The 26,053-nt window shown below is 48.3% G+C and overlaps 1 protein-coding gene across 9 annotated transcripts in view; it reads left to right on the top strand.

The window, feature by feature from the left end:
- The window catches only part of TTI1 (TELO2 interacting protein 1), a 64,544-nt gene that overhangs the window by 27,935 nt on the left and 10,556 nt on the right, over nt 1-26,053 (top strand). For 5 of the 9 annotated variants that reach the window (XM_089896850.1, XM_089896846.1, XM_089896847.1 and 2 more), the window contains 2 exons: nt 2,059-2,263; nt 2,554-2,641. In XM_089896850.1, the coding sequence (XP_089752976.1) occupies nt 2,059-2,263; nt 2,554-2,641 (293 nt within the window). The other 4 variants (XM_022592444.3, XM_089896851.1, XM_022592436.3 and 1 more) reach the window with 3 other exon arrangements.

The following is a 26,053-nucleotide window of genomic DNA, read 5'->3' as shown; positions in this document are numbered from 1 at the left end:
ATGAGCTCATCTCCGTACAACAACCTTATAAGGAAGATACTGGTATCCCCATTTTTGACAGAGGAGGAAACAAGCCCAGAAAGTTAAGGAACTTTCTCAAGATCACACAGCTGGGAAGTGATAGTACCTGAATCTGAGTTCATGCCCATGTTCTGTGCACGGCACAAGAGTCAAGATGAAGACTGACTAGGTTCTAGCAATGGGCATCCTCTGTCCAGCTGAGTGACTCTGCACAAAGCCCATGACCACCTATCCCACCTTTCTCATAGTTGTTGTTGTCAAGGATAAAGTGGGACTATTTGGTGAAATGCTTTGAAAAGTTAAAAGCCCTCTGTGTATGTAAGGTATTATTCTCCCTGACTTAGTTTGGCTTATATTAGCACACATATTTTGGTTTATTTATTTATATCCTTCCTTGTTCTGAAAAGCACTTAAGGCAAGTTACAGAGATACATTTACCATAGCAAGCTAACATCAGTTAGAAGTGGGTGAGCAAGGTAAGGCAAAGAAAAAAGATGCGTAGGATATAGAATGAAGCCAGGAATGCAGCTAATATACTTGGCTAAAGTATTTTGTTTCTGTAAGATTCTTCAGCATATACTGGACCAAAATGTAAGCTTACATTTAAACATATAAAAAAATCGTTAATATCTTTTTCCAAAGCAAAATACACAGAATGACACGCACACGCACATGTGGGTGGTGGGGGGAGAGGGAAGGAGGGAGGTTGGGGAGAGGAGAAGGAGGGAGGTCTTGCTAAGTCACTCAGATGTGCCGTTTTCCTTTATGAAAATTAATAGTTTATCTGAAATGACAGCAAGTATAGAAAAATGAAAAAATATAAAGATACGTGCACTGTAACTGAGGCTGCTTTTCCACTCCCAGACCCATTAGTGACCCTTGAGGTCCGTAAGGCCTTGTGCAGTCTTGCTGAGGGCCCTGAAATAAGTGCCTTGTTCTCTACACAGTCGGTAAATGTTCTCTGTCCTGGATATGCCTTGCTTACCAATTTTTTTGGTTTATTTATTTATTTAACTTATTTATTTTTGGCTGTGTTGGGTCTTCATTGCTGTGCGCGGGCTTGCAGCGAGCGGGAGCTACTCACTGCGGTGGCTTCTATTGTTGAGCAGCACAGGCTCTAGGCATGTGGGCTTCAGTAGTTGTAGCACACGGACTCAGTAGTTGTGGCTCACAGGCTCTAGAGCACCAGCTCGGTAGTTGTGGCACACGGGCTTAGTCACTCTGTGGCATGTGGGATCTTCCCGGACCAGGGATTGAAGCCGTGTCCCCTGCATTGGCAGGCGGATTCTTAACCACCACGCCACCAGTTAAGTCCCTTGCTTACCAATTTTTAAAGAAATTCTTATTATCCTGTATACTCAGTCTTGTGCAGTGGGGCAAAACGTTTCAATATGTTCTGCTTGAGAAGGTTTAAAACAAGACATGCAAAGAGACTGCCTGTCGTGAAAGATGGAATGAGGGTGATGTACATAAGAGATTGTGCCATGGAACAGAAGGAACTCTGACTCGGCTCGGCCCACTGGGGACCCTGCCCTGACCCAGCCAAGGACCTCAGCCAGCCACTGCCCTTTTCGATGCCTGTACGTGGCAGCAGCTGAGCTGGGCCTCAGCTACTGGGCCTGTTTATGTTTGTTCAGCTAGCTAGAGTTAAAAGCACAAGTCTTTCCTCAAGGGATGTTAGGAAGATTCAAGAGATGATCTATGTGAACTGCTTTAAGCTCTTTTTTTTTTTTTTTTTTTTAACAAAAAAGGAAGGGATATCCAGGTGTTAACCATACTATTCATCCAACCCAAGATTCCTTTGAATTATTCTCCATGTAATCTGTATTTATGGATAGAAGCAGCCATGCCTCGGGAGCAGAGACCTCCAAATTCATAACTGTCAGAATCACAAACCGTGGGCAAGGAATTAACAGCAATAATTCTATTTTTCTTTTTCAAGCAGAGACCTAGATGAAATTGAATTAGCAAACATTCTTTTAGTGCTCTCGCTGCCTTGGCAACGTTCAGTCACTGGGTTGGGATCTGTTTCCACAGGTTTTGCGTACCCTGGGAGGCAAGTGTGGCGATTTTCTAAGGAACCGGTTCTGCAAAGATGTCCTGCCAAAGCTGGCTGGCTCTTTAGTCAGCCAGGCTCCCATCAGTGCCAGGGCTGGACCAGTTTACTTCCACACGCTGGCCTTCAAGTTGCAGCTGGCCGTCTTGCAGGGCCTGGGCCCCCTCTGTGAGAGACTGGACCTAGGTAGGTACCAGCCAGTCTCACCTGGGCACACACACTGTACACTGTCTCACCCGCATCCTTGCCCTCCTCACTCAGCCATGCTCCTGTCATCTCCTGTCCTGTGCACATCCTTCCATCTCACTTTGGCCTCATTTATCCATTTACCTTGCTGTGTTTTTTGACTTAGGGATGGAGTACAGAGCCCACAGCATCTTGCCTAGCTGTTCCAGTTTCATCAGACAGCAGTTGGTGCCTGCTCATCCCCACTGAAGCCTGAGGGCCAACGCTTGTTTTGTTTTTCCTCTCTGCAGGTGAGGGTGACCTGAATAAAGTAGCTGATGCCTGCTTGATTTACCTCAGTGCCAAACAGCCCGTGAAATTACAAGAGGCTGCCAGGAGGTACGTCTGCTTGATCACCCGCATCTCTTTACGTTTGTCCTAAATTATAGATGATTTGCTAATGGGGAGCAGAGTTGAGGCATCTCTGTTCTTTTCTCGTCTCTCTCTTCTTGCCAGGTTAAGATGATTTCTTTAACTGTGCCAACATCTAGAGGTGGTATTTTTACTGGACACATTTCCCTTTGAAAGTAACCTTTTCAGCTGCTGCAGCATCAGCAACAATTCCAAAGGGGCGAAAAGCAGAAAGGTGGTGTCTCGTAGGGGACAAAGCACTCTCCTGGCCAGAGGGTGATCGGCTTCTAGGCCCTGCTCTTCTGGTGACCAGGTGGCCCTGGCACCTCTCTCTCAGCTTCCTCATCTGCAAGGTGAAAGCATTGGGTTATTGATCTAGCAAACCTTGGCTCCACAGAGCGTCTTAATGGGTGTCAGGTGCCGTGAACCCTCACAAATTGTATGCAGAATTGTGTGTGTGCAAGCAGACATGTACGTATCTGTTTCTAGACAGATTCCACATCATTCATCCGATTATAATAGGAGTCTGTGAACCAAGAAACGTTCAAAACCACTGGACTAATGATTTAAAGGGCCTTTTCAACTCTGAAATTATGTGATTCTAATTTCTAAGAGTTTTGCTTATTAGAGAGTAGCTGTACCACCTCTAACAGGAGAAGCCATGTCTGGTTCCTAGAGTCCTAAAGGCTATTTATCAAAAGCTAAAACTCTGAGCACAGGAGCATTCCCCAGACTTGAGACCCAAAATGTACCCTGACCCCCTTTCCCCAGCTCTCCTTCTAGCCAGGATCAGCCTGTGCCCTGGAACTGCCATCCCTGGACATCTGCAGCTGGGGTGAAAGCCGGTCTGTCTGGCCTGGCACTGCCTGCCGCTCTGGGCACTGCAGCTCCACCTCCCCGGGCAAAGAAACAGTCCTTCCCACTTCATCAGCTTCTGGAAATGTGTCCCTGATCTTCCTTGGTGGGGTAGGCATCATCTTACTCCCTGAAGGGCTGAAATGCTGCTCTGTCTGTGAAATGAGGAAAGCCAACTTGCTCCCTTATAAGGCTTGCACTCTCTTGGAGCGATGGAAATATCTCTTTGAATTGACTTATTATCCTTTGCAGTTTTCTGCTCTTGATTTCCCCAGTTCCGTTTTTTCTTTCTGTCCCTTTCCTGTCACATCCCCTAGGCCCAGAATCCATCATGGTTTCTCAAGCACAGGGGTGCATCCCAAAGAGCTTCTTGTCCCCGGACATTCTTATTCCTTAAAGAACCAACTTAGGATGAAAATACTCCTCCTCCAGGCAGTGTTCCTGAAGCTAATTTTGCTATGACTTAAAGTACTACTCACAAACATGATGAATCCATCTTGAAGCAAATTCTTCTGGGTGCCTGTTACAGCCAAGAGTCCCAAAGATCTGGTTTTCTCATTCCCTGTCCCATTCTACTCTTCCAACACCCGCCCCATACCCATCCTTCAAGTTTAGACCCATCAAACAAGCTAATATTCACAATTCATTATCTTTTCATTTCTAATTTTCCTTATTTGCTACTGAAAGCAGTTAAACCCGAATTGGACCTTACTGACTCTTGAGTTGGAATTCCAGGTGCCTTGCGGGGAGGAGATTGCAGCCAGAGGCCTGACTGCAGCACCTCTTTGTTCCACTTGAGGTTGAGTCAGATGACCTCCCTCTGACGGGCGGGGCAGGGAGGAAGTGCAAGGTTGACTGCTTTACGTACATAGCATCTGCAAACTTATTTTGGAGTCAGGGGAAAGAATATCTGTGCTGTCCTTGATCAGGAGCTGACTTGGCATCTTGATTCAGAAATCAATAAGCTCTCTAAATGGGAGAAGCCGTCTGGGACAATAGGAAATCTGGTCTCTTTGTGAGTCTCATTACAGAGCGAAGAGAGGGAGATGGGTGGGCCAATTAGTATGAAAACAGTCAGACCGCCGGGAACTAATGAACGAGGTCCCCTGAGTGAGACAGAGTTCCCAGCTCAGCAAGTGGCCGCACATCCATCCGGTTGTTTGTCCTGAATTCTTCTCTTTCCGTCACACCCCACATCCATTCCAGACGTGAAGCCTGTCTACCTAACTTGCGAAATCTCTCTTCACACTGCTTCTCTTCACCTCCAAGCTGCCAGGGCAGGCCAGGTCACCCTCATCTCTTACCTGATCCCCTGCAGGAGCCTCCACCCCAGCCCCCCGCTTCCACACGTGCCCTTCAGTGTTCCCCACACAGCTGTCAGTGACACCTCCACCCACTCAGGGGAGAAGAGAAGGCTGTGTCTTCTTTGCCAGGGCCCAAGGGGGAGATCTGTAGCCAGAGGGTTACAAAAACTCAAGCTTCAGCTCCATATTCAAAAGAACTAGTGAAAGCCAGAGCCACCCAGAGACGCCCCAGCTCCCTCAGAAGTAGTGACTTTCCGACACTGGGCAGCTGACCGGCTGGCTTTGGATCAGGCGGGGCTGGTGAGGAAACCTGTGAGGGCAGGTGGCTGCTCTGAGGCCTCCTGCATTCTCAGAGAGGTGGATGAGCAGCTGTGTCTGTAGGTCTGGCAGGCGGCGGTGGGGACCTCTGCAGAGCAGCCTCCCTCACGTTGGAATGGAGGCGAACTCGGCAGCTCCGTGAAAGTTCCTCTTTGTGTGCATTACAGTTGGATTTTTCCTTCCTCCTGTTTGCTTCTCCTGGCTCCAAAGAATGACCAAGCCTGTGTTTGCTTTATTAATTTGTCGTATTAAATAGAGCCTTTGTGGCAGGCTTTTACATCCAGGCTGTAAACTCTAGAAATGGAAATTGATCAGGGGGTGGTTGATACAATCGAGGCTGTAAATGCTAAGAACGGAGAAGCCATTCCAGTTTAATGCTTTTATCTAGCAAATGTGCCTTGTAAGGAGGGACATAAATCTTGCAACTTGGTTGGGTGGGGGGCGGTTGGGGGGCGGGGGTAAGAGCAGGGTGTAACCTTGCCATTTGTTACCACCAGGTGTCACTGTGAACTGGCCATGCAAGAAAAAATACCGACTCCCCCAGAGTCCACCTAGTTAAATGACTTCAGTGGATAACAAATGAGAAAACCATATTTGGGGTATGGGAAGAGGGGTCAGCATATCATGAGCTGTAAATAAGGCCAAGTCCCTGAGAATAAGCACTGGATTACAAAATAACAGGTTATATCAGCCACGCCCGCATCTCAACCTTGGCAGACTTAACTGATATAAATTCTCCAGTGGCCCTAGAAGCCTCTGAGATACCTCCCAGCATGCAGTGGGCCTCCACAGTTCTGTGCCTTCCTGGCCACGGAGCTCTTCCTTCCTGCATATGAAAGGAATTTGAGATGAGAGCACATTCCCCAAATTTCTGTTTTTTTCCTTCCAACCAGTACATGCTCTCAGCCTGGTTCAACTCAACTCCATTAAAACCACACTCCTTGGGCCTCTCTCTGAGCAGCCTCTGAGGCTCCCTCTCTTGTGCATAAATCAGTCAGTCTTCCACCCCGGGGCTAAACGGAACAAAACTAGGAAATATCTATTTTTTAAAAGTTGAAGTCCATGCCCAACAATGCTCTTAGGCCACGTGGTTTCCACCCCCCAGTCCTACCTCCACCTGTCAACCCCAGAACCCAGGTGGGGACGCAGGGTGCCAGCAAGTAGTGACCAGCCTGTTGCACCTCCTGGTTGTACAGGTGCTGGGTGCTGTGGTTCCTGATGTGTGTGGTGGGGAAGGGAGAGGGCCCTCCCATCTTCCTCGCTTAGCCATTGTATGTACGGGCAAAGGGCACCAGTCTTGGAGGTGGACAAACGTAGGTTCACATCTTACTGGCTCTGTGACCTTGAGCAAATGACTTCATTTCCTTGCACCTCATTTCCTTCCTCTGTAAACTGGGTTTGGTGATAACACCTTCCTCCAGAACCTTCATGCGGATGAACAGCATTAATATGTAAGAGAGCACGCTCGGCGTTCATTCATTCTGCTGATTGGCTGAGGAGCTGCTGTGTGCCCGGCACTGTTGTAGGCACTGAAAATAGAAGGAAGCAGGAGAGAGGAGGCCTCTGCCCTCGTGGTGCTTACGTTCTGGAGTTTTATTTATGTGTGTATACACACCCTTATGGGAGATATATAAATTTGCCAAATATATAATATGTTGTGTATATGTTACATGTACACATACACACGTGGGCATGGAATTTCTTGTTGGAAGCCTGCTTCATCTTGACTGAAATCTAAGCTGGGGTTTTCATCTCAGAAGGATCTTTTTCATGTTTTGTTCTACCTCCCCCTACCGCCTTTTGCATGAGAAGCCAGGACCAAGAGTTTGAAGGTTCATTTACTGACTGACTTCCCCGCTTTCTTTCTAGCAGTAGGATCCCAGCCCATCAAAAATGCAGCCGCTGCCTTCAAACCCTGGAGGAACTCAGACTGGCAGAGGCTCTTTCATTTCATCCCCGTCAGAGCCCCAACTCCTCTCACACATGGGCCTATTATATTTGAATGGATCAGGAGCCACAGAGGTGATCCAGTAGTTCAGCTGAGCTTGAAATTAGTAGCTCATCCCCTTAAATGGTGTGGGCAGTTTGTTTGAGCTTGGGCTGCAAAGCCGTTTCCTATGGAAATGAGGGCACTCCTAATGTTTTCCCTTTTGACATTCGATTAATAGTTGACAAATCCAGACCCAAGTAGTTAGCTTTCCCATTATCCATCTTTTGACAGGCATTGCTGCTTTTCTCTTCAAGGCTCATTGTTCTAAAAATACACTCAGATCTGAAGCTGTTCACTGTGCATATATAGGCATGATTTCCTGGTGTCAAAGATAAGAGACGTCTGCCATGCAGATTACAAACAAAGTGGGTTGCTGAGTTTCAGATCTGAAGGCAGGGACCTCTGTACTACTAAAATCAAATGCAGCCAGCCCTTCCCCTGCTTCCTTGGTGTTGTCACGTGATTGATAATCTGCCAGGGTCATCCATTTCACCACCCAGTTGGAAAGCCGAGTGTGGGGCGTACATGCACTTGTATATGCCATACTGGGTCAGGAACCACGATGCTCTTGGCGGGAGATCAAGCCTGGTAGGTGGACCACGTGCACAAAGTAGATTTCAAATATCAGAAGCCTTGGCCGACCACAGGGTGGTCATTTCATCCCTTTGCAGGGGAGGCAGGAGTGAATGTTGATGATCTCAGTACCAAGTAAAGTAGCCAAGGACATGGCCTCAATTGTCTTATTATATGTGTATTTATTTAAAAGATGCTTTAGAGTCTCTTATTAGCCACGTACTGTGTTGAGAGTTCTAAGCTGAAGATCAAGGTAGAGTTGGCCTCACATCGCTGTTCAGTAGTGGTATACCCTTGGGCAAATTAATTTCCTTCTCGAAGTCTCAATTTCCTCATCTACAAGACTAGAATAAGCATATCTATTTTTTCCACCTAATAAAATTATCACAAAGATTCAGTAAAGTCATGTATATTAGTCGTTAGCACAAAATGTCAGCCCAGAGTTAAAAAGTCAATCAGTAATACTTGTTATCAGTATTTAAACTTCCTCCTTATTCCAAAAAAGACCTAAAGCATCTTATAAACTTAAGTGTATGCAGCAAGGTAAATAAGAAGTGAAGACATTTTTTAAGGGAAAAATAATAAGAGGGAGAACAAGGTGAAGCCAGGGTTGAGGTTAATATATAAAATGCAGGCTTTGAACTCTTCACCTCCGCTAGAGATGAGCCTGCAGCATGGCTCTGGGCCTCCTAACAGACAAGGCAAAGAGGGAAACGCATCTGCTGCACAAATTCCAGTCATTACTGAAATAAGAAAAGAAAGCTTTTAGAAGGAAGCACAGCTCCGGAATTCCCTTGGTGCTGAACCCTGAGAAAATTTCCCCATGGGCCATGTTAGAAGAACGCTAGGTACCATTGTGACTGATTATCCCTAATGTCCTTGCAGTAAATACAGAAGTACATTTCCTAGAGCTGTTTCTGATGGCTCCATCAGTGGAGGCTGCTGGCTTAGTGCCAGAGCGTGGGTTACAGGAAAACAGTTCGGGGGTGGCGGGCAGGGGGCCGCAAAGCAGGTAGGTTGCCACGAAGATGTCTTTATCTGCAAGGGTGTGAATCTTCCAGGGAGGACCAGGAAACGCTGCATGCGGCCTGAGAGTGCAGATGGCCGGGGCCACTTTGAAACCTGCGCCCAGCAGCGTTGTCATCATGGGATCTAGGCCGAAGGTGGGGCCTGGAGCGGGGAGAGCTGGCCAGATGGAAAGGGCTGCTTTTAGATTCTGCCCCAGTGGGATTTAAACCCTTCTTGGTTCTAGCTTATTTTTGAATTGTCAGTAACAGATTGGGCCTCTCAGTGCCATATCTTTTTAAATATGCACGAAGCAATGGAGTCATTCCACAGCATCTATGGTACTTTGTCTTGTGGTACTTTAGGGACTCGATTATCATTGTAAGCTTCCACTGGTGTTTATGGTTTTAAATCCTGTCCCCGTTGCATTTAAGTATTTTTAATATCGGCCTCTGTGTGAGTGTGTGGGTTGGCGATCGATAGATGAATGACTGTGAACAGGTAAATAGAGTTAAGTCGAATGAGTATGTATAGCTGCAGAGGTAATTGGTAGTATTTATTTGGAGAGTAAATTGTTGCTTCAAGTCATAATCCTCCATCTCCAACATTTAGAAACAAAAAACGACCCGCGTGCAGGGGAAGATAGCTAAATTGAATAGCAAGAAAGGACAGGCTTGAAATACTGGTTAACCGATGAACCGAGACCCATTAGAGTAAATTATTGAGTATGGAAGCATTGCCCCATTGCTTGCTGGCTCGGACACGTCGACACCCTGAGCATCCGTTTATTTAAAAGGAAACACACAACCTCATCTGTAGCATCATCATGTACGGAGTCACGGGAGAAGAGATGGCCACAGAAAAAAAGAGTGCGAAGGCTGTTCTGCCAGAAAGAGAATAACAGGGAAGCCAAAATAACTTTGCAGGTGTGCCTGCTTTCCACCAAGTGAGTTTACCCTCCGATTGCGTTTAGTCGTGCCCACGTAGAGATAGCCTGTATCGTGTCCCTAAGGAGACACCCTGAATAACTTCTTTAGATGCCCCGAAATAAATAAATAAACATCACAAAGCCGCAAGTCCTTTACCACCGGCATTTACGCAGACAGCTCATGAGAGCATTTTATAAACCCAGAAAAAGACAAGGAGCAGCAGATCCCTCAAGCAAGTAATTGACAGAGAAAGAATAGCCTGTCACCCAGGAGAGCTGGGAGCTCTGAATTTCAGTTAAGTTTATTTAGCTTTGCTGGGCCTCGATTGGCTAGCGGTTTTCTAGAGCTCCCCTTGAGCAGGTGTTGTCTAACCCAAGATGGTGAGGACGTACTCTGTAATATTTGCATCTTCAACAGAGGGGTGTCTTTTTGCTGCATTTGGGGTGAAAGGGCCCATGATCTAGCCCCTATGCTTGAGAACTGCTGGGAGTGTTGGAGCTGGAAGGGGGTTAGAACTGATCTGATTGATGTACAGAGAAGTGACTTGCCATGTCCCCACCTCAGGAATCCTTCCCCGGCTCCGGCCCACCTGTGACTTGAGCCTGGCCCTCTTCACATTGTATCATGGGCTTCTGTGGTCAGTCTGTCCTCCCCACCAGACAGGGAGCCCTGAGGCCAGAGCCTTTGTCCATCCGTCTTTGTGTCCCACGCACCTGACGCAGTGCCTGAGCTGGACCAGGTGCTAGTAAACATTTGGTGAACCACGCAGAGAGGGAACCAGACCCGGCCAGCCAGATTCTAGCAGCACATTTCCCAACTCCCCAGGCGACATCACCCCCAGCTTTGTCACCCGGAGCACCTGATATTGATCATAAAGGAATGAGTCCCTTCTATTGGTTTGGTGTCTGGAGTTTATTAGGTACTTACTGATACCCGTCAATTGTAGATAGGGCTGAAGTGCAGGGAAATGGCTGCCTGCATGAAGTGAAATTCAATAAAACCGCATTTTAAGTGAAAAATCAGTATAAACACCAGGCTTCTTTGCCATGGAAACAGAGGTTGCTTAGAAACTGCCTAACAGCGAGTTCTAAATTTTTTGAAGTCAAGTTATCATTTAAGCTACAGGGCCCTACCGGTTACTGAGAGCTAATCAGTGGCCTCAGGACACTGGGAGGCAGGAGGCACAGCCCAGTGCCTCCCGAAACTCTGCGGGCCAGATAATCTCTTGGTAACTGGGCTCCCTGGAGCCACTGATCCGGGCCTGGGGGAAAGAGAAAGAAATCTTTGTTCAGGAGTTAAATGGCGTACATATATTTTTTAAAAGTGTTTCTCTTTGGGTTTGAAAAAAGATGGAGTCGGCCACTTGGCATGTTCAACAGCCATCTCGGCCATGTCTCAAGATGTGTTAGGAACATTTTCCAGGCAGTTACTCCTGTCACTTCAAAGCAGAGGTCTCCTCTTTGTCTTTTGTCTTTTGATTATGCAAAAGGATGCTCTCGAGGTCTTCAGCCTTCTTCCCTTCATTGTCTGGGAGCCCCTCTCCCCAGCTCAGAAAGGGCAGGAACTGGTCCCAGGACAAAGCAATACTGGAGTTTGGGGAAAAACTGGGCCACTGAGTACTCAGACAAGAGTACTCAGACAAGACCTCCTGGGTCTCAGGCTCAGCTCCCAGGGCCTCAAAGTGAACAGGGGTCCAGGTTCAGAATTTGTCAGTGTTTAGAGTTCAGCGGGTTGCATGCCTTTTGCCAAGCAAGAGCACAGCTATGCCTGCCAGCCACCTGGTTGCATGGCACGGCATTTGCTCCCGACCTCAGGCATGCAGAGGGCAAAGAATATTACATTCGTTTCTTCCTGAAAGTAATGGACAAAATTACAACCCCAGTGGCTGAGAATTGGGACCCCTATCAAGTCAGTATGAAGGAAATTATGACTGAAACAAAAGGCAAATGTTCTGCCCTTTTCAGAGCATCTGAGAATTTTCCATGGTATGGCAGTGCTGCCAGGGTTGGTAGTGATAATTATTCCTTAGACACACACACACTCTCTGGAAGGAAGTGTTTTCATTATACACTTCAGAGTGTTTTCCTGCACCTCATCTCCTTAGAGCCTCAGAACAAACCTGTGAGGAGGGTCGGGTAGGTGTGATTATTTTCCTTTGGAGAAGGAGGAAACAGGTTCACAAAGGCAAAATAATTTGCTCCTGGCCGCAGAGGTGGAGAAGAAACTTGCGTTGCCACCTGCCATTCTGGGGATTCTACCTCTTTAAGAGCTCAGAAGTGAGACCCAAAATAATTCTTCCAAGAGTATGGCTCTAGCTTACTAAAAGAAGATGAACGTTGCACACGATTTTTCCTTTGCCTCCCTGTGGGCATTTTATTTAGGGATCTCGAAGGGCAAAGAGAGTGGCTTCCTTCCTTTTCCTTTCCTGCCAACGAGTACAACACCCGCATTTAGTAAGTTAAAAAGGAGACCAAAAATGAACACTGCGACGTTTCCATGCCGTGTAAGTCAGAGCAGAGCTGTGACTGAACTGGGCCACGGCACCACTTTGCTGGGTGTCGCCCAGATCAAAATACTCCTTGAAGCTGAGAGTGCGCCCATGCTCTAGCTTGTTCCAGTTCTTGAAGGGGAAAAAAAAAAAAAATCAAATGAAACCATTTGCATTCTAACAGTCTTTGGCACCAGGGAAAACTGTCAACTGTGTCACGTGTAAATAGAAATCTGCTTCCCATTTTTGGTGCATTTTTTTCATAATTTCCCTTGCCACTCTAATTATCAAAGATATTTTTGTTTTTAAACAAAAATTGTCTCCCACGCAGGCCCCATCTCCTTTCTGTGGTGAAGTGGAAACGATGAATTAGAATATTCTAATCACTTCTCCAGCAACCACCGCTGAGGTTATAAACTCAAGATTATCCTAAGTAAAGAAAACTTAAATTGTTCGGGCACAAAACAGCCCAGAAAGTGTGTCAAAGTGCCCCCTCCACCTGTCTCCCTTGCCTCCTTAGCATATGTCTGTTAAACCCAAGGAAGAAAGCAAAAGTGGCTTCACCGGGGCTTCCCTGGTGGCACAGTGGTTGAGAGTCCGCCTGCCGATGCAGGGGACACAGGTTCGTGTCCCGGTCTGGGAAGATCCCACATGCCGCGGAGCGGCTGGGCCCGTGAGCCATGGCCGCTGAGCCTGCGTGTCCGGAGCCTGTGCTCCGCAACGGGAGAGGCCACAACAGTGAGAGGCCCGCATACCGGGGGAAAAAAAAAAAAAAAAAAAAAGTGGTTTCACCGAAGTAAAACCCAAATCCCCCGACGGCATAGGCTTTTCAGATTAACGAAATTAAAAACCAGAATTTAGCTCTGTTTAGCAAGCATTTACATTCCTGTCTGATGCCCAGCAGTACAGGAGAGGCTCCTAGGAATGATCATCAAAAATAAAATGTGATCCATCAAATAGATTCTATCCGCTGTTAGTTGGTAGACAGGGATCGCATGTGGGAGGCCCTGTGTAGGGCTGGATCTGTGTTTTCTCGTTTAAACCCCAGCAGAACCCTGGGTGAAGTACATCCCCAGTTTTAGAAATGAGGAAACTGAGACGGAGGCAAGCCATACAGCTAGTGACACCTGCGGTAACGTGACTCCTGTTAGTAACATCCTTGGTTCTTCCTTGGTAATGAGCAGTTGACCTCTCCTTTAGATCATTTTACAGAATATAACTTATTTCAAAGAGGGATGCCATCTGAAATCATTAGTGTGCAGCATAATAAGTCCCTTATTAAACATGAAACCTGTTCGATCAAGTATTGGTTGAATGCTAACCATGTGCTGTGCTAAGTGCCTGAGATACAGCAGTGTACCAAACAGACATGGTCCCTGCCCTCAGGGGCTTGTGCTGTGAGGAAGGGAGATGGGAGATGGTCAATAAACAGGCAATTGATAAATGCTGGGGAGGGTGTCCTGAGAGAGAAAAATAAGGGGCAACCACCTAGGCGACATGGTCAGGAAGGCCACCCTCTCTGCACGGGTGATACGTGAGCTGAGATGGGCAGGGTGGCTGAGAGAGAGCCGCCCAGCTAGGGGAGGGCCTCATCCTTCCTGAGATTGAAAAGCCAGACTCCGAATCGCTGAGTCAGCCAGGCATAGGAAGTCTACACTTGGATTACCCGGCACAGTGGCCTGGGCATCGTTCAGAAATGGGATGTGAGCAGATACGAGGCAAAGGGTTGTGACCCCACGGTTCAGACCAAGATAAGGAACCTCACCCGTGGTGGGTGTCTGGTGCTGCGTGGCCCCGGCCCTTCAGCTGTGTTCATGTCGTGTATAGGGCACCAGTGCTCTGCCTCTGCTAAAGGTCCCAGAGCCAGGCTCAGCCGATCCTGCCATGGGAGAATAACTGCATCTGATCCCTCTATGGGATCCAGACCACCGAGAATCCATGGCTCTCAGGGGCCAGAAATGGGCCAACTACTGAGTTCAGCAGCGTGCTGGAGGGTCAGAGATAAGGACCTGAGACTCAGGAGTTGAGGGTTTGCCCAGGCTCCCCAGGCAGGAGAGGGAGTCCCTACACTGGGGCTGGTCCTGTGAGCGAAGTGGACTCTGTAATAAGGGGTGGGCCCTATCCATTTCATTCCTTCTGAGAACTGTTTCATAGCCCAGCATTTAACCGGTTTCTTTGCCAAGAGCTTGTTTGATGTCAATATTGTTCTGCTCAGACTACTTTCCTTTTCTCTATGTCAACGGATATGAAGCTCTTTACCTCTCTTTCTGTTAGGCTTTGGGACCGTCCTAATGGCCCTGTATTAGGCACGAAAGTGGGCTTTGTTCTGCTGTGCAGAGTGCTGCGATTATCATTGTTTTCTCCAAGAGCCCGCTAAGCAGCCCCTGGGGTGGAGGACCAGCAGCCCTCCCTCGTGCCCTCACTCCCTTCTCCACCTCTCCACAGCCTTTTCCTCCACCTGATGAAGGCAGACCCCGACTCCACCTGGCTCCTCCTGAACGAGCTTTACTGCCCACAGGAGTTCACACCTCCCCACCCCAGCCTGCACCCGGTGCAGCTACGGGGGGCCACTGGGCAGCCGAACCCGTACACAGCCAACGTTCTCCGCCTGCTCCAGGAGCTGCAGTGACCCCGCCCCGCCCCCGAGTCAGGCAGGCGCCCGAGGAGGTCCCCAGCGGAGCTTGCCGAGGATGTGGGGCCCACCCCACCCTGGCCGAGGGCGGTGGCGTCGGCCTCAGAGAAGACTGCCAAGGTGGATTAGACAGCCAATCGATTTATAAATTGATCGATCACACTGCTTAGAAATTGGATTGAAGGAAAGCAGCTGACTGTTACTTCTCTTTCATACCTGGTATTTTCAAATGACATTGTCTGGCAGCTCTAAGGGCTTAACTCCTTAGCTTACCATCTCTGCGGCCCTAGCTGCCTCTCAAGCCGCCCCACGCACCCACCCACACCCAAGAGCTTGAGGATACATGGGGCGGAGGCCTGTACTACCCATCATGTATGACCTCGGCCGCCTGAGGACCACGTGGAAGTATCACACATTGGAGAGTTTTCAGATCACCGGCCTGCAGCATGGACTCACACACCTCCCCCTCTTCAAGGAAGGAGATAAGAACCTAACCTGTTCTTTGGAAGAAAATGAAATAAAGGCACTTCTTAGATGAAAAGTACGATCAAGAACTCACTTTGAAGTTTGTTATTTAAATTGGGTGATTTTTTAAAAATGAGTTTATGGGGAATTCCCTGGTGGTCCAGTGGTTAAGACTGTGCACTGTCACTGCTGAGAGCCTGGGTCTGATCCCCGGTCAGGGAACTAAGATGCCGCATGCCGCAAGGGAAGGCCAAAAAAAAAAAAAAAAAGAAAAAACCTGAGTTTATGTTCATGAATGGATAATACAAAGTCATGGTATAAAATCCAAGCAGTACAAAATAATGAAAACTCAGTCTCCCCATCCTCGTTCCCCAGACATCTAGTTTCCCTCTCCAAAGGCAAATAGTCATGCCAGTTTTTTTGGATACCTTTTAAGTATTTTTTAACTTTCCATCAGGGATAACGGTACTCTGAAGCCCCATGTGCCCATAACCCAGCTGCACCCAGTCACCAGCACGTGGCCAGCCCTGCTTCATCCTGCGTCTTCCCAGTTACCTCCACACCACACCCGGCCCCTGGATTATTTTTAAGCAGACTCCAGATGTCATATCCAGACTTCTTTTTTTTAAAACAAATGTACAACCAGCATAGCATTATCACACATAAAACATTTAACAACGGTCCTGTGTGTTTGAATCAGGATGCAAATAAGGTGTGTACATTGCCATTATCGGTATGTCCCTTAATAAATCTCTTTTAATTTATAGATTCTCCCTCCACCTCTCTTTTCTTTTCCTGGGAAGTTTTTTGTTGAGGAAACAAGGTCATTTATTCTGCAGCATTTCCCACAGTCTGGCTTTACTGATTGCATCCCCGTGGGGGGTCATTTCACGGGCTGCTCCTGTCACCTGTGTTTCCTATAAATGAGGAAGCAGAACAAGAGGCTTGATCGGGTTTGATTTTTTTGTTTTTGCTTTTTGGCTGCACTCCGCCATGGGTGGTATTATTTACTTCCATCAGGAGGTACATGATGTCTGATCTCTTCCTGTGAAGTTGGCAGCCATTGGTGAGCCTCACCTGGACCCTCTCGTTCATTAGGGATTACAGAGCAGCGCTGTTCCAGCCCCGCCATGCCGGCTTGCTTGTAGCTAGAGCCTTGGTCCCTTCATCAACCACGTGGTAACCTTGAGGGAGTTTGTGTAGAAAAGGCAGGATAAACACTTGATTTTTCTAGCTGGGAGATTTAAAACCCACAGATTATGTAAATTCAGGTACTCAGCTACATGAACACACTCGCTCACCCATGCTGAAAGATGCACATTCGAGAATGATGAATGCTTCCTTCCCAGATGCATGGTGAGGCACTATGTACATAATTCCTCCAGTGACATAGATAATCCCCAAGCTCTAAAAAAAGCAAAACAAAACAAGATGGTTGGCATGGGGACTTATTGGAGCAAGGGTCCCCAGCCAGTTCCAGAGAGGCCCCACTCCTTTCCTTTTAGGACCTTCCCTGCAAGGGCAATGAGATGTCCAGCTGGCTTTGGTCTGGCTCTGTCAGTGAGTCATCACCACCCACCTTTGGCCTTCAGTTCTCCCACCTGTAAAGTGGAGGGAATGGGCCACAGAGAGAGTTCTTAAGCTTTGAGGATTCTGCGCTCTTCCAGGATTCAGATGAGATCTGAGGACCCAGTCCCTCGAAACATTTCTCCTCCCCTGTCACGCCCAGGAGGGCGCTGCATCCTCCAAGCCTACAGTCACGCACCATCTCCACCTCCCGCTGGGTCTGCTTAGCTGACCTCCCAAAATTCTGGGCACAATTTCAGAGACTTCACCTCTGACCCCAGAGGAACTCCAAGTTAAGAAGTCCTGAGAGAGAATCACTTAACTCTCTTCCAGTTTTAAAATTCTGGGATGATTTCCTTTGGGAAAGGGAGGAAATGCCCTCTAATTGAGGGGATTGTAGAAGGATTCACAGAGCATTGTTCCAAATTCCACTGGGGACACAAAGTGATAGACTAATTCAATCTCTAGGTCCTGACAAATGAAAAAACAGGTCAGAGAGGTGGCGTGACTTGTCGAACATGACCTAGTTCCCAGGGAGATTAAAGCAGCCTGCCATCCTTCCCCAGGTGCCTAGGTGTGGCAGGCCGTGATGGTGTGCTGAGAAGTAGGGGGGGAACATGCACACCCACCCTGTGCTGTAACAAAACTCTCGCTCTGGGGAAGCCCTCCAGGAGATCATCTGCATGGGAGGACTTGCTGTGATGTTCCAAAAACCCACCTCTTCCTCAAAGAGTTAAGACATCCCGAGTCGCTCTCAGATTACTGCAGGCAGATTGTTGCACTTGATTAAAAAACAAAAACCAAAAACTAATTAGAGTGCCTCTCCGGTTATTATTATATTCAGGCAACTTTAATTTTGAAGCTGTCCAGCTGACTCAATCTAGACTTTGTTAACGAAGGCTTTGCAAAGTGATCGTTTCCCCTGTTAAAACTTGCTGGTGCAGTGAGGGTTTCTTCTCTCATTCCGGGTGCACCCTGAGTACTCTGAGTATCAGTGTGGCTGGAGATGGGTGGGGAAGGGATTAATCGGCATATACTGAAAGGCTTTGCATTTCAGGTTGAGATGTTTGAGGTCTGATCTGCAGGCAGTGGAGGCTCCTGGAGGATTCAGGGAGGTGTAGAGCTGGATCCAAGGGATCCTGAGAAGAGCTGGATGTGGCCCTCAGGGGGCACCATACTGTGGAGAGAACATGGATGTAGAGTTCATCAGAGCTGGGGTTGATTTCTGACTCTGCCTCTCAGTAACTGCGTGACCTCGGTGAGTCACTTCACTTCATTTTCCCATCTCTAAAATGGAGTTGCTGCCTCCCCCTCTTTTGACGGCTGCTTCAGGGGGAATAAGTGCTGTAGTGTTTATGGTGTTTAGCTAGTGCCCAGGGCTCGACAACATGCTTTCCTTCCCCCTGTCCCCACCCCATTGCTCGTGGCTTTGTTAGGGATGCAATACCTACTCTTCCAAGACAATTATAGCTGAGGAAATAGATGGTTATGTCTCAGAACGAGCTACCCCGGAACTACAGAGGACCACAGCGGGGGTGGGGGGGGGTGGAGGGAGCGCCGGGGGGTGGATAAAATTCTGGCAAGAGGGCTTCCCTGGTGGCGCCTGCCAATGCAGGGGACACGGGTTTGAGCCCTGGTCCGGGAAGATCCCACATGCCCCGGAGCAACTAAGCCCATGTGCCACACAGCTACTGAGCCTGCGCTGTAGAACCTGTGAGCCACAACTACTGAGCGCACATGCCACAACTACTGAAACCCGCGCGCCTAGAGTCTGTGCTCCACAACAAGAGAACCCACCGCAATGAGAAGCCCGTGCACGGCAACGAGAGTAGCCCGCGCTCACTGCAACCAGAGAAAAGCCTGTGCGCAGCAATGAAGACTCAACGCAGCCAAAAATAAAATAAAATAAATAAACTAAAAAACAAAAGATCCTGGCAAGACAAGCAGACTCTTTGGCAGGCAGAGAGGATAAAGGGCATTCCAGACAAGGTAATAACACGCCCAAATGCATCGGCCGCGCCTGCCAGTATCTATACTCATCATAACCCTCCCCTTGCAGCTGACAGGAGACCCAACTCAAACTGGCTTGAGTTGAAAGAAATGTCTGGGCTCGCACGACCAACCAGCCCAGCTGGCTCCGGGTCCCACAGCCAGTCTGTCTTTTGATTCTGCTTCCCCCAGTGTTGCCTTTCTTCTCCAGCAGCCTCTTTCTGTAAAGTGTCAAAGATGGCCACCAGTAGTTCCAGACTTATGTTCTTTCTGCTGAACAAAGTTAGGAGAGTGTGCACGTCCCTCTGACGGCTCCAGCTCAAGTCCTGGGACTTGCTCTCCTGAGCTCAGCCCCTCCGTCGCCCCTCCCCAAACCAAACCAAGCATTGTGCATTTAAGCTGGTGTCAGCAAACTTTCTCTGTAAAGGGCCAGATGGCAAATATTTTAGGTTTTGTGGACATAGGTTCTCTATGGCATCTTCTTTGATTTTTTTTTACAGCCTTTTACAGATATAAAAATTATTAGCTCAGGAGTCTTTCAGAGGAGGCTGGGGAGGGCTTCCCTGGTGGCGCAGTGGTTGAGAGTCTGCCTGCTGATGCAGGGGACACGGGTTCGTGCCCCGGTCCAGGAAGATCCCACATGCCTCAGAGCGGCTGGGCCTGTAAGCCATGGTCACTGCCCGCGACGGGAGAGGCCACAACAGTGAGAGGCCCGCGTACCGCAAAAGAAAAAAAAAAAAAGAGGTTGGGGGCCTTTTTTTTTTGGCCCTGGGACCTTAGTTTGCCAAGCCCAGATCTACATTCTCATGAGCAGGCCTGGAGGCAGGTGTCAGGTCAGCTCACCCAAACCATATGGAGAGGGAACTGGGGTGCGGTGCTTTCCCCCGAAAGGAAGCCCTGCATTCGGTTACCAGGAGAAGTGTTGCAGGGTGCAGAGGGGCCAAAATGACAGGCATTCACCACCCCATGTTTGTGGCGAGTGACAAGGGTGGCTTAGTAGTCTAGGGATGGTGGGTGTGAGAACGTTGTGGTCACGGAGGCCACATGTACGAAGGGCCTTGACTGTCAACCTGGGGTTCCCAGACTTAAGAGATCAAGAGGGGAGGTCTTGGACGGTTCTTGAACGGGTGAGTAATGCACTGAAAGCGTTTGCAGAATATGCATCTCGTGGCAGCATACAGGAGAAATTGGAAGGGAGAGAGCCTGGTGATGAAATTGTGTTTCTGAAAGTCCCAGGACGAGAAAATGTACCTCTTCCGTCAACCCCAAACTGTTTGACACGCCATAGTTCATGGGCAACTTGAGGCACATAAATATGTGCTTTAAAGTTTAAAAGTAAGAAGTGAGATGAATGGAACCTCTCATGAGGCTTCCTCCAGCTCATTCGGAAGAGTTGAGAAGCCCAGTAATGATTTTCCGCAGCTCCAGCTCTGATGAACAGGGCAGGGTTCCTCTCCCTTTGTGTGACTTACCCCAGCCTCTGTGTCGGGCTTGACTGGAAGCAAAGTGCCCATGTTGCCTTTCCTCCAGAGTAAGGAAGAGAGGCCAAATTTCAGAAAATAATTCTGAGTGATGGCTGCCTCTGTCGAAGCACTGATTGCTTTATAAATGGCATTCTTCCCTCTGCCCCCCTGCCTCCCCCACCCCCAACGAAGTTTGGAGGCAGCGACTTTTCAAATTACACTTGAAAAGCAGCCTGATTTCCCAGAGGAATCACCTCCTAGATTAGGAGCTGTTCTACCTTTTCTGACACTTCTACCCAGAGTACAAAGCCCGCCTGCAAAGGGCGAGGAGGGAGTGGTGCCCACCACCCTTCAAAGCCTTAGGCACAAGCCATCTATGAAAACGTCTCTCACTGCAGCCATCTCCCAGCATCTGGGGCTGCCCGCTTTTGCAGCAGGAAAGGGTTAAAAAGCACTGATGAATGGCTGCCTCCACCACCTGCTTCCGTTTTCCCTCCTTATATAATTTTCCATTCTTTTCGCACAACGGCTCCTGGGTCTCAACCTGCTCTCTCAGTCAGTACCCTCACGTCCTCAGCTTCCTCCCACACAGGCAGGCTCTGAAGTAAGGAAAACTCCTTTCAGAATCTCTGAGGCTGTTTCCAAGGGAAAAGATGCTGGGGGGTAGGGTGGGGGTGGAGATAAGGAGAAGTAACGGAGAAGAGTCAGAAGTTTCTTCAAGAAATAAAACATGGGACTTCCCTGGCGGTCCAGTGGTTAAGACTCCACGCTTCCACCGCAGGGGGCACGGGTTCCATCCGGGGTCAGGGAACTAAGATCCCGCATGCCTCACGGCACAGCCAAAAAATAATAAAATAACAAGAAATAAAACATGTTACATTCCCCAAGGCAGAGGTGTGCAATGGACCCAGACCTTGGTGCACCCCACCTCCCCTCCACCCCATTTTCACATCCTTTCTTACCTCATGGACCCCACCTGGTGCTCTCACACATTCCACTCTGGACACTGCTCCATCCCCTAGAAGAGGACGGAGAGGCCAGAAATGGGAATCTAACTGTGCCACAGTTCACAGGTGACCTTGGGCAGTCCCTCCTCCTCCCCAGGGTCTCAGTTTCCCTGTCTGCTAGGATTTGAAACTGTTGGTCTCCAAAATTGCACCATCTCCTAAACTGTGATTGGATAATAAAGTGTTGGCAAGTACTGGGGGAAACAGGTATGTAAGTTGGTACAAGCTCCCTGGAGGTCAGTTTGGCCATATCTCCTAAATTTAAATGTACACACCTTTTGACCAGCAATTCTGCCTCTAAGAATTTAGTACTCACATGTGCACAAAGGAGTACATGCACAGGCAAGTCACTGTGAGGTTGTTCCTGATTTATAGAAACTCACAAATACTAAATGCCCAGTATGTATCAGGCATTATGCCTAATGCTTTACATGAATATCTCAAGAGACTGGAAGCAAAAGATAGGAAGTAACCTAATCATAGGACTTAAACATCCATCCAGAAGAGACTGAAACCCCCTTGCTCCCCCCCAAAAGAGAAATTCTAGTGAACAATACTGAACAAATGGTACATCAAAAGTCATGAAATGTTAACTATTTCCTAAAAGTAAATATGGAATTAAAAAGAAAGCAGGAGTATGGGTTGGGGAGGGAGGGAGGGATGGACTGGTTAAATGAACTATGGTCCATCCATATAATAAAATGAATAAACCAACAATGGCTATCAGAATTTTAAATGCACGTACTCTTTGACTCGGCAGTCCCACTTTTAGGAATTTCCTTGTCCACATGCAAAGATGAGGAACAAAGAGTTCATCGAAGCAGTGTTTGCATTAATCAAAGTTTGGAAACAACCTAGAAGTCCATCCAGAGAGTCTTGGCTAAATAAGTGTCTTACTAACGTGTAATGTGCCAAGTAGCCTTTAAAAAGAAAGAGCTGGTTCTCTGTGTATATCTCCAAGATATATTATTAAAGAAGGCGGCAAGCAGAACGCTGATACTATTTATGAGGGACAGGGGTACTTTATGTGTGGAATTTTCTTAAAGAACACTCAAGTGGCAGCCTCTAGGAAGGGTAGCAGGATTAGTGATGAGAAATCTTTTCACATTGTACCCTTTATACTCTTCACTTTTTTTTTGGCCATGCCACATGGCTTGTGGGATCTTAGCTCCCCAACCAGGTATCAAACCCAGGCCCTCAGCAGTGAAAGCGCTGAGTCCCAACCACTGGACCACCAGGGAATTCCCTTTACTCTTCACATTTTTAAATCATATATTTGTGTAACTTATTCACTCACAAAAAAGTTATTAAAATATAAGACGTTTGTGAGTCTATAATTCTATAGTAAACTCACATTTTGGTGATAGGAGTCTAACATCATCTGGGCTCCCTCTCCTGTGCTGTGCGTTTCTCAAGGGGAACCAGGCTGGGGGGAGAGGAGGTATTGCTTAAGCCAAATAAGAAAAGGGATCTTAGAGAGGATCCCTTCAGGGGATGGGTTGTGTGCTGTACAGACAGCCACCCCACAGCCCCTGTGTGAATGCAGAGAAACCATCTCCCATCCGTGCCCCAGCTCACCTGAGCCCTCAGAACCCCAAGAGAAGCAGGTCGAGCCTCAGAGGCTCTCCTGACTGCCCAGACAGAATTTAGGACTCACACTCATTGCTCTCAGGGCATTGCACAGTGCCCTCTGCCCCAGCCCCCAGTGAGGCTCTGTCCAGCTTGCAGCCTTTTCCCTCGTGGAGGGGTTGCATTCAAGACTGCACCTTCAGCACCTTGGACAGGGCTGTGGCTTGTGCCTTCCTCTCGGTGTTAAGATGACAGCTGCCCAGTGACGGGCCCAAAGGCACCAAATAAAGGACAAAGATAGGATTCAAACCTGAGGCTGCCAACATCAAATGATGAGTTACATGATCAGTTACACCAGGTTTATGCAACAGAATTCAAAATCTTCAGGTTGGAAACTTCAATTCCGTTCAACAAGCATTTTCCGAGGCTTTTTATGTGCCGGGCCCAGAGACAAAAAGACATAAATTCTGTCTCCTAAGGAGCCAGGCTCAGAGGAGAGCTAAACAAAACCATCGTCATGAGAAGGCAGCAATAAAGTTTGGATTGGGAGGAGGTTGGGAGCAGCAGTTAAGAGCATGGCCTCTGGACACAGCCTGGGTTTGATTTCTGACCCTGCTGCCTTGGGCAAGTCTCTTCATTGCTCCGAGCTTTGACAAAATGGGAATAAAAATAATACCTCCCTGAGAGCATGGTGAGAATAAAGTGCTAGACTCAGGGCCTAGCCCCTGGGCGGTGCTCTGTAGGAGTGGGTCATGATGATGACGATGATACCTTAGAGGTATGAGTGGCAGCCCAGAGGTAGAACTGAAAGGAAACTGGGAGGCTTCATGGAAGAGAGGCTGTCCAAACTGGCTTTGCAGTATTTGCCCCCCAGACGCAAAGGGAAGGATCCCCTCTGGGAAGAGGGAACAGCACGTATGGTGTTTGGCTCATGTGAATGGGAGGTGGGAACAGTAAACAATAAGGCTGAACAAAAGGATGAAACTTCGGGAAGGGAGGCTGATCTGTTCGATACCCAAAGGCAGACACAACTCTACTACCAGTGGGCACTCAGTAGGCGCCTAAGGAATGAGTTGGTAGCATTGCACCAGGGAAGTTGTTCTCTGGGGCTTTTCTGCAGGGCTCTGACTGGATGGAGGGCTGAGCTCGTCCTTGCCAGGCTATCCCCAAGCCCTCCTCTCCACCGTTCCTGAGGCCTGTTGTGAAGGCAGAACAGTCCTCTGTGAGGTGAAGTGCATGAGCTCTGAAGGCAGCCTGCCTTGGCCATTGATGCACTTTCCAGCCCTCTGACACGTCAGTTTCCTCATCTGTAAGATGGGGATAATAATAGTAGCTCAGCCTGTAGAATTTTGGTGAGGACTCAGTGATTTAATGCAGGAAAAGCAGCACTGAAGCTAGTATGTAGTTAATGCCCGGACCCAGGTAGATGTTCCATTTCTGCAGAGCATCAGGTCCTTGGGAACAGGAGGATGAGTAAGACCCAGGACCAGCAGACACACCTGATGAAGAACAGACTGGAGAGAGCCCAGTCTGCCTCGAGGCAGAGGCGTCTTCCTGGAGGAGACAGCCCAGCGTGGGGAGGAGAAAAGTCCATGTGCCAGCGCCTCTGCTCTGCAAGCCTCAGTTTTCACATCTGCAAATGCAGCTAATAATGGATTTGCTGTGCGAACTAAATGAGCTAATGCAAGGCCAGGGTGAGCACATCATGGCTTGTGAGCCTCTAAGCTGGGCTGCTTAGGAGGAGAGAGGAGCCTGGTTGTTAACTAGAAGGAAAGAGTCCAGGACAGTCGGTAGCTATGTTCTCAAAATAGACCCTCTACCGGCCATCAGGGAGGATAACACCAAGGTGTGAGCTGACACTCCTGGCGCCACAGCTCCCTCTAATCTTCACAATTAGCCATGAGATACAATGTGTCTGTTGTACAGGGGCAGAAACTGAGCTCAGAGGGCTGAAGAAGCAGGTTCCTAAGGTCCCACTGTGAAGGAGGACTCAAGTCCTCTCCCAGGGTAATTACAGCTTGCTAGCACCTGCTTTACTGACTTTTGTGAAGTCTGTACAAAGTCGGGGGGTGGGGGTGGGGGTGGGGGTGCGGCCTTAGAATTTCCACTCCAGTGTGGGAGGCCAGACTTCCCTGAGAAACGTTTTCATTTACTAATGGATTTAATGAGTGCAGAACTTCCTGTTTTAAACAAACAAGTGATTAGCATTGACTACAGAAGTGAGAACAGATCCTAATGAATTGCTAATTAGCCTCTTCCTCTTCCTGGGGTCTTAAGCTAGTAAATTCTCTCTGGATACTGGGAGTCCTAGTCATTCGGACTGGAATTCAATAATTCATTCACTCATTTTTCATTCATTCACCCCACATATATTTCTTGAGGACCTACTATGTGTCGCTGTGAATAAGACAAACAAGATCCCTTCGTTACAGTCTGACTGGAAGACAGTGGTAATCAACCAACCTCGCGAATATATAATGACACACAGGACAGCTGCGAATATATAATGACACACTTACAGGACAGGGAGCTGGGATGGTGTGCAACAGGACTTGTTCTTGTCCTGGGGTGGGGGTGGGGTGTCCCTCAGAGAAGGCTACCTAGAGAAAGGGACATTTGAGCCAACATCTGAAGAATAATTAGGACTTGACTAGATGAAAAGGGATGGGAAAGAGTAGAAGAGTGCTTCAGACATTCCCAGAACAGCATATGCAAAGGTCCTGTGGTGGGAGGAAGCAGGGTGAGTCTGAGGAAAAGGAAGAGGCCAGCATGATGAGAGATACGCAAGGAGTGTGTGTGTGTGTGTGTGTGTGTGTGTGTGTGTGTGTGTGTGTGTGTGAGAGAGAGAGAGAGAGAGAGAGAGAGAGAGAGATGAGGCTGGGGGTTAAGGATGTTGGTCTTCTCCAGGTGCCCAGCCCATATCCTTCAAGTCTTACCGCCTCAGTCTGCTCCAGCCAACTTCCAGCTGCCCCATGTTTGCATCTCTTTGCCTGAGGACTTTCCACAGGTAAGGAAGGCCTTCTGCCTCCATACTTAGCAGACCAGAAGTCTTAGCAAATTAACACCCTGGGAGCAGCCTTCAGCCAATGACTAGTAGAAGTTAATGTATCAAAACCACAGCTCCCCAAGCCCTTGGGATGACTTTGAGGTACGTGCTGTACACTGGCTCCCAGAGCTCCCTGGTAGGACGGAGCCCCACTTGCTCACAGTGGATGCTTGCCTGAGCACTCACACTTTCCCTGTCTCA

The sequence above is a fragment of the Delphinapterus leucas genome, chromosome 15 (genome assembly GCF_059928025.1).
Source record: "Delphinapterus leucas isolate spDelLeu-1000000601 "Yukka" chromosome 15, BTC_Dleu_Yukka2, whole genome shotgun sequence".
In the NCBI taxonomy this organism is placed as follows: domain Eukaryota; kingdom Metazoa; phylum Chordata; class Mammalia; order Artiodactyla; family Monodontidae; genus Delphinapterus; species Delphinapterus leucas.
Note: the sequence above shows the minus strand (reverse complement) of the source record. Positions and strands in the feature narration are given on the sequence as shown.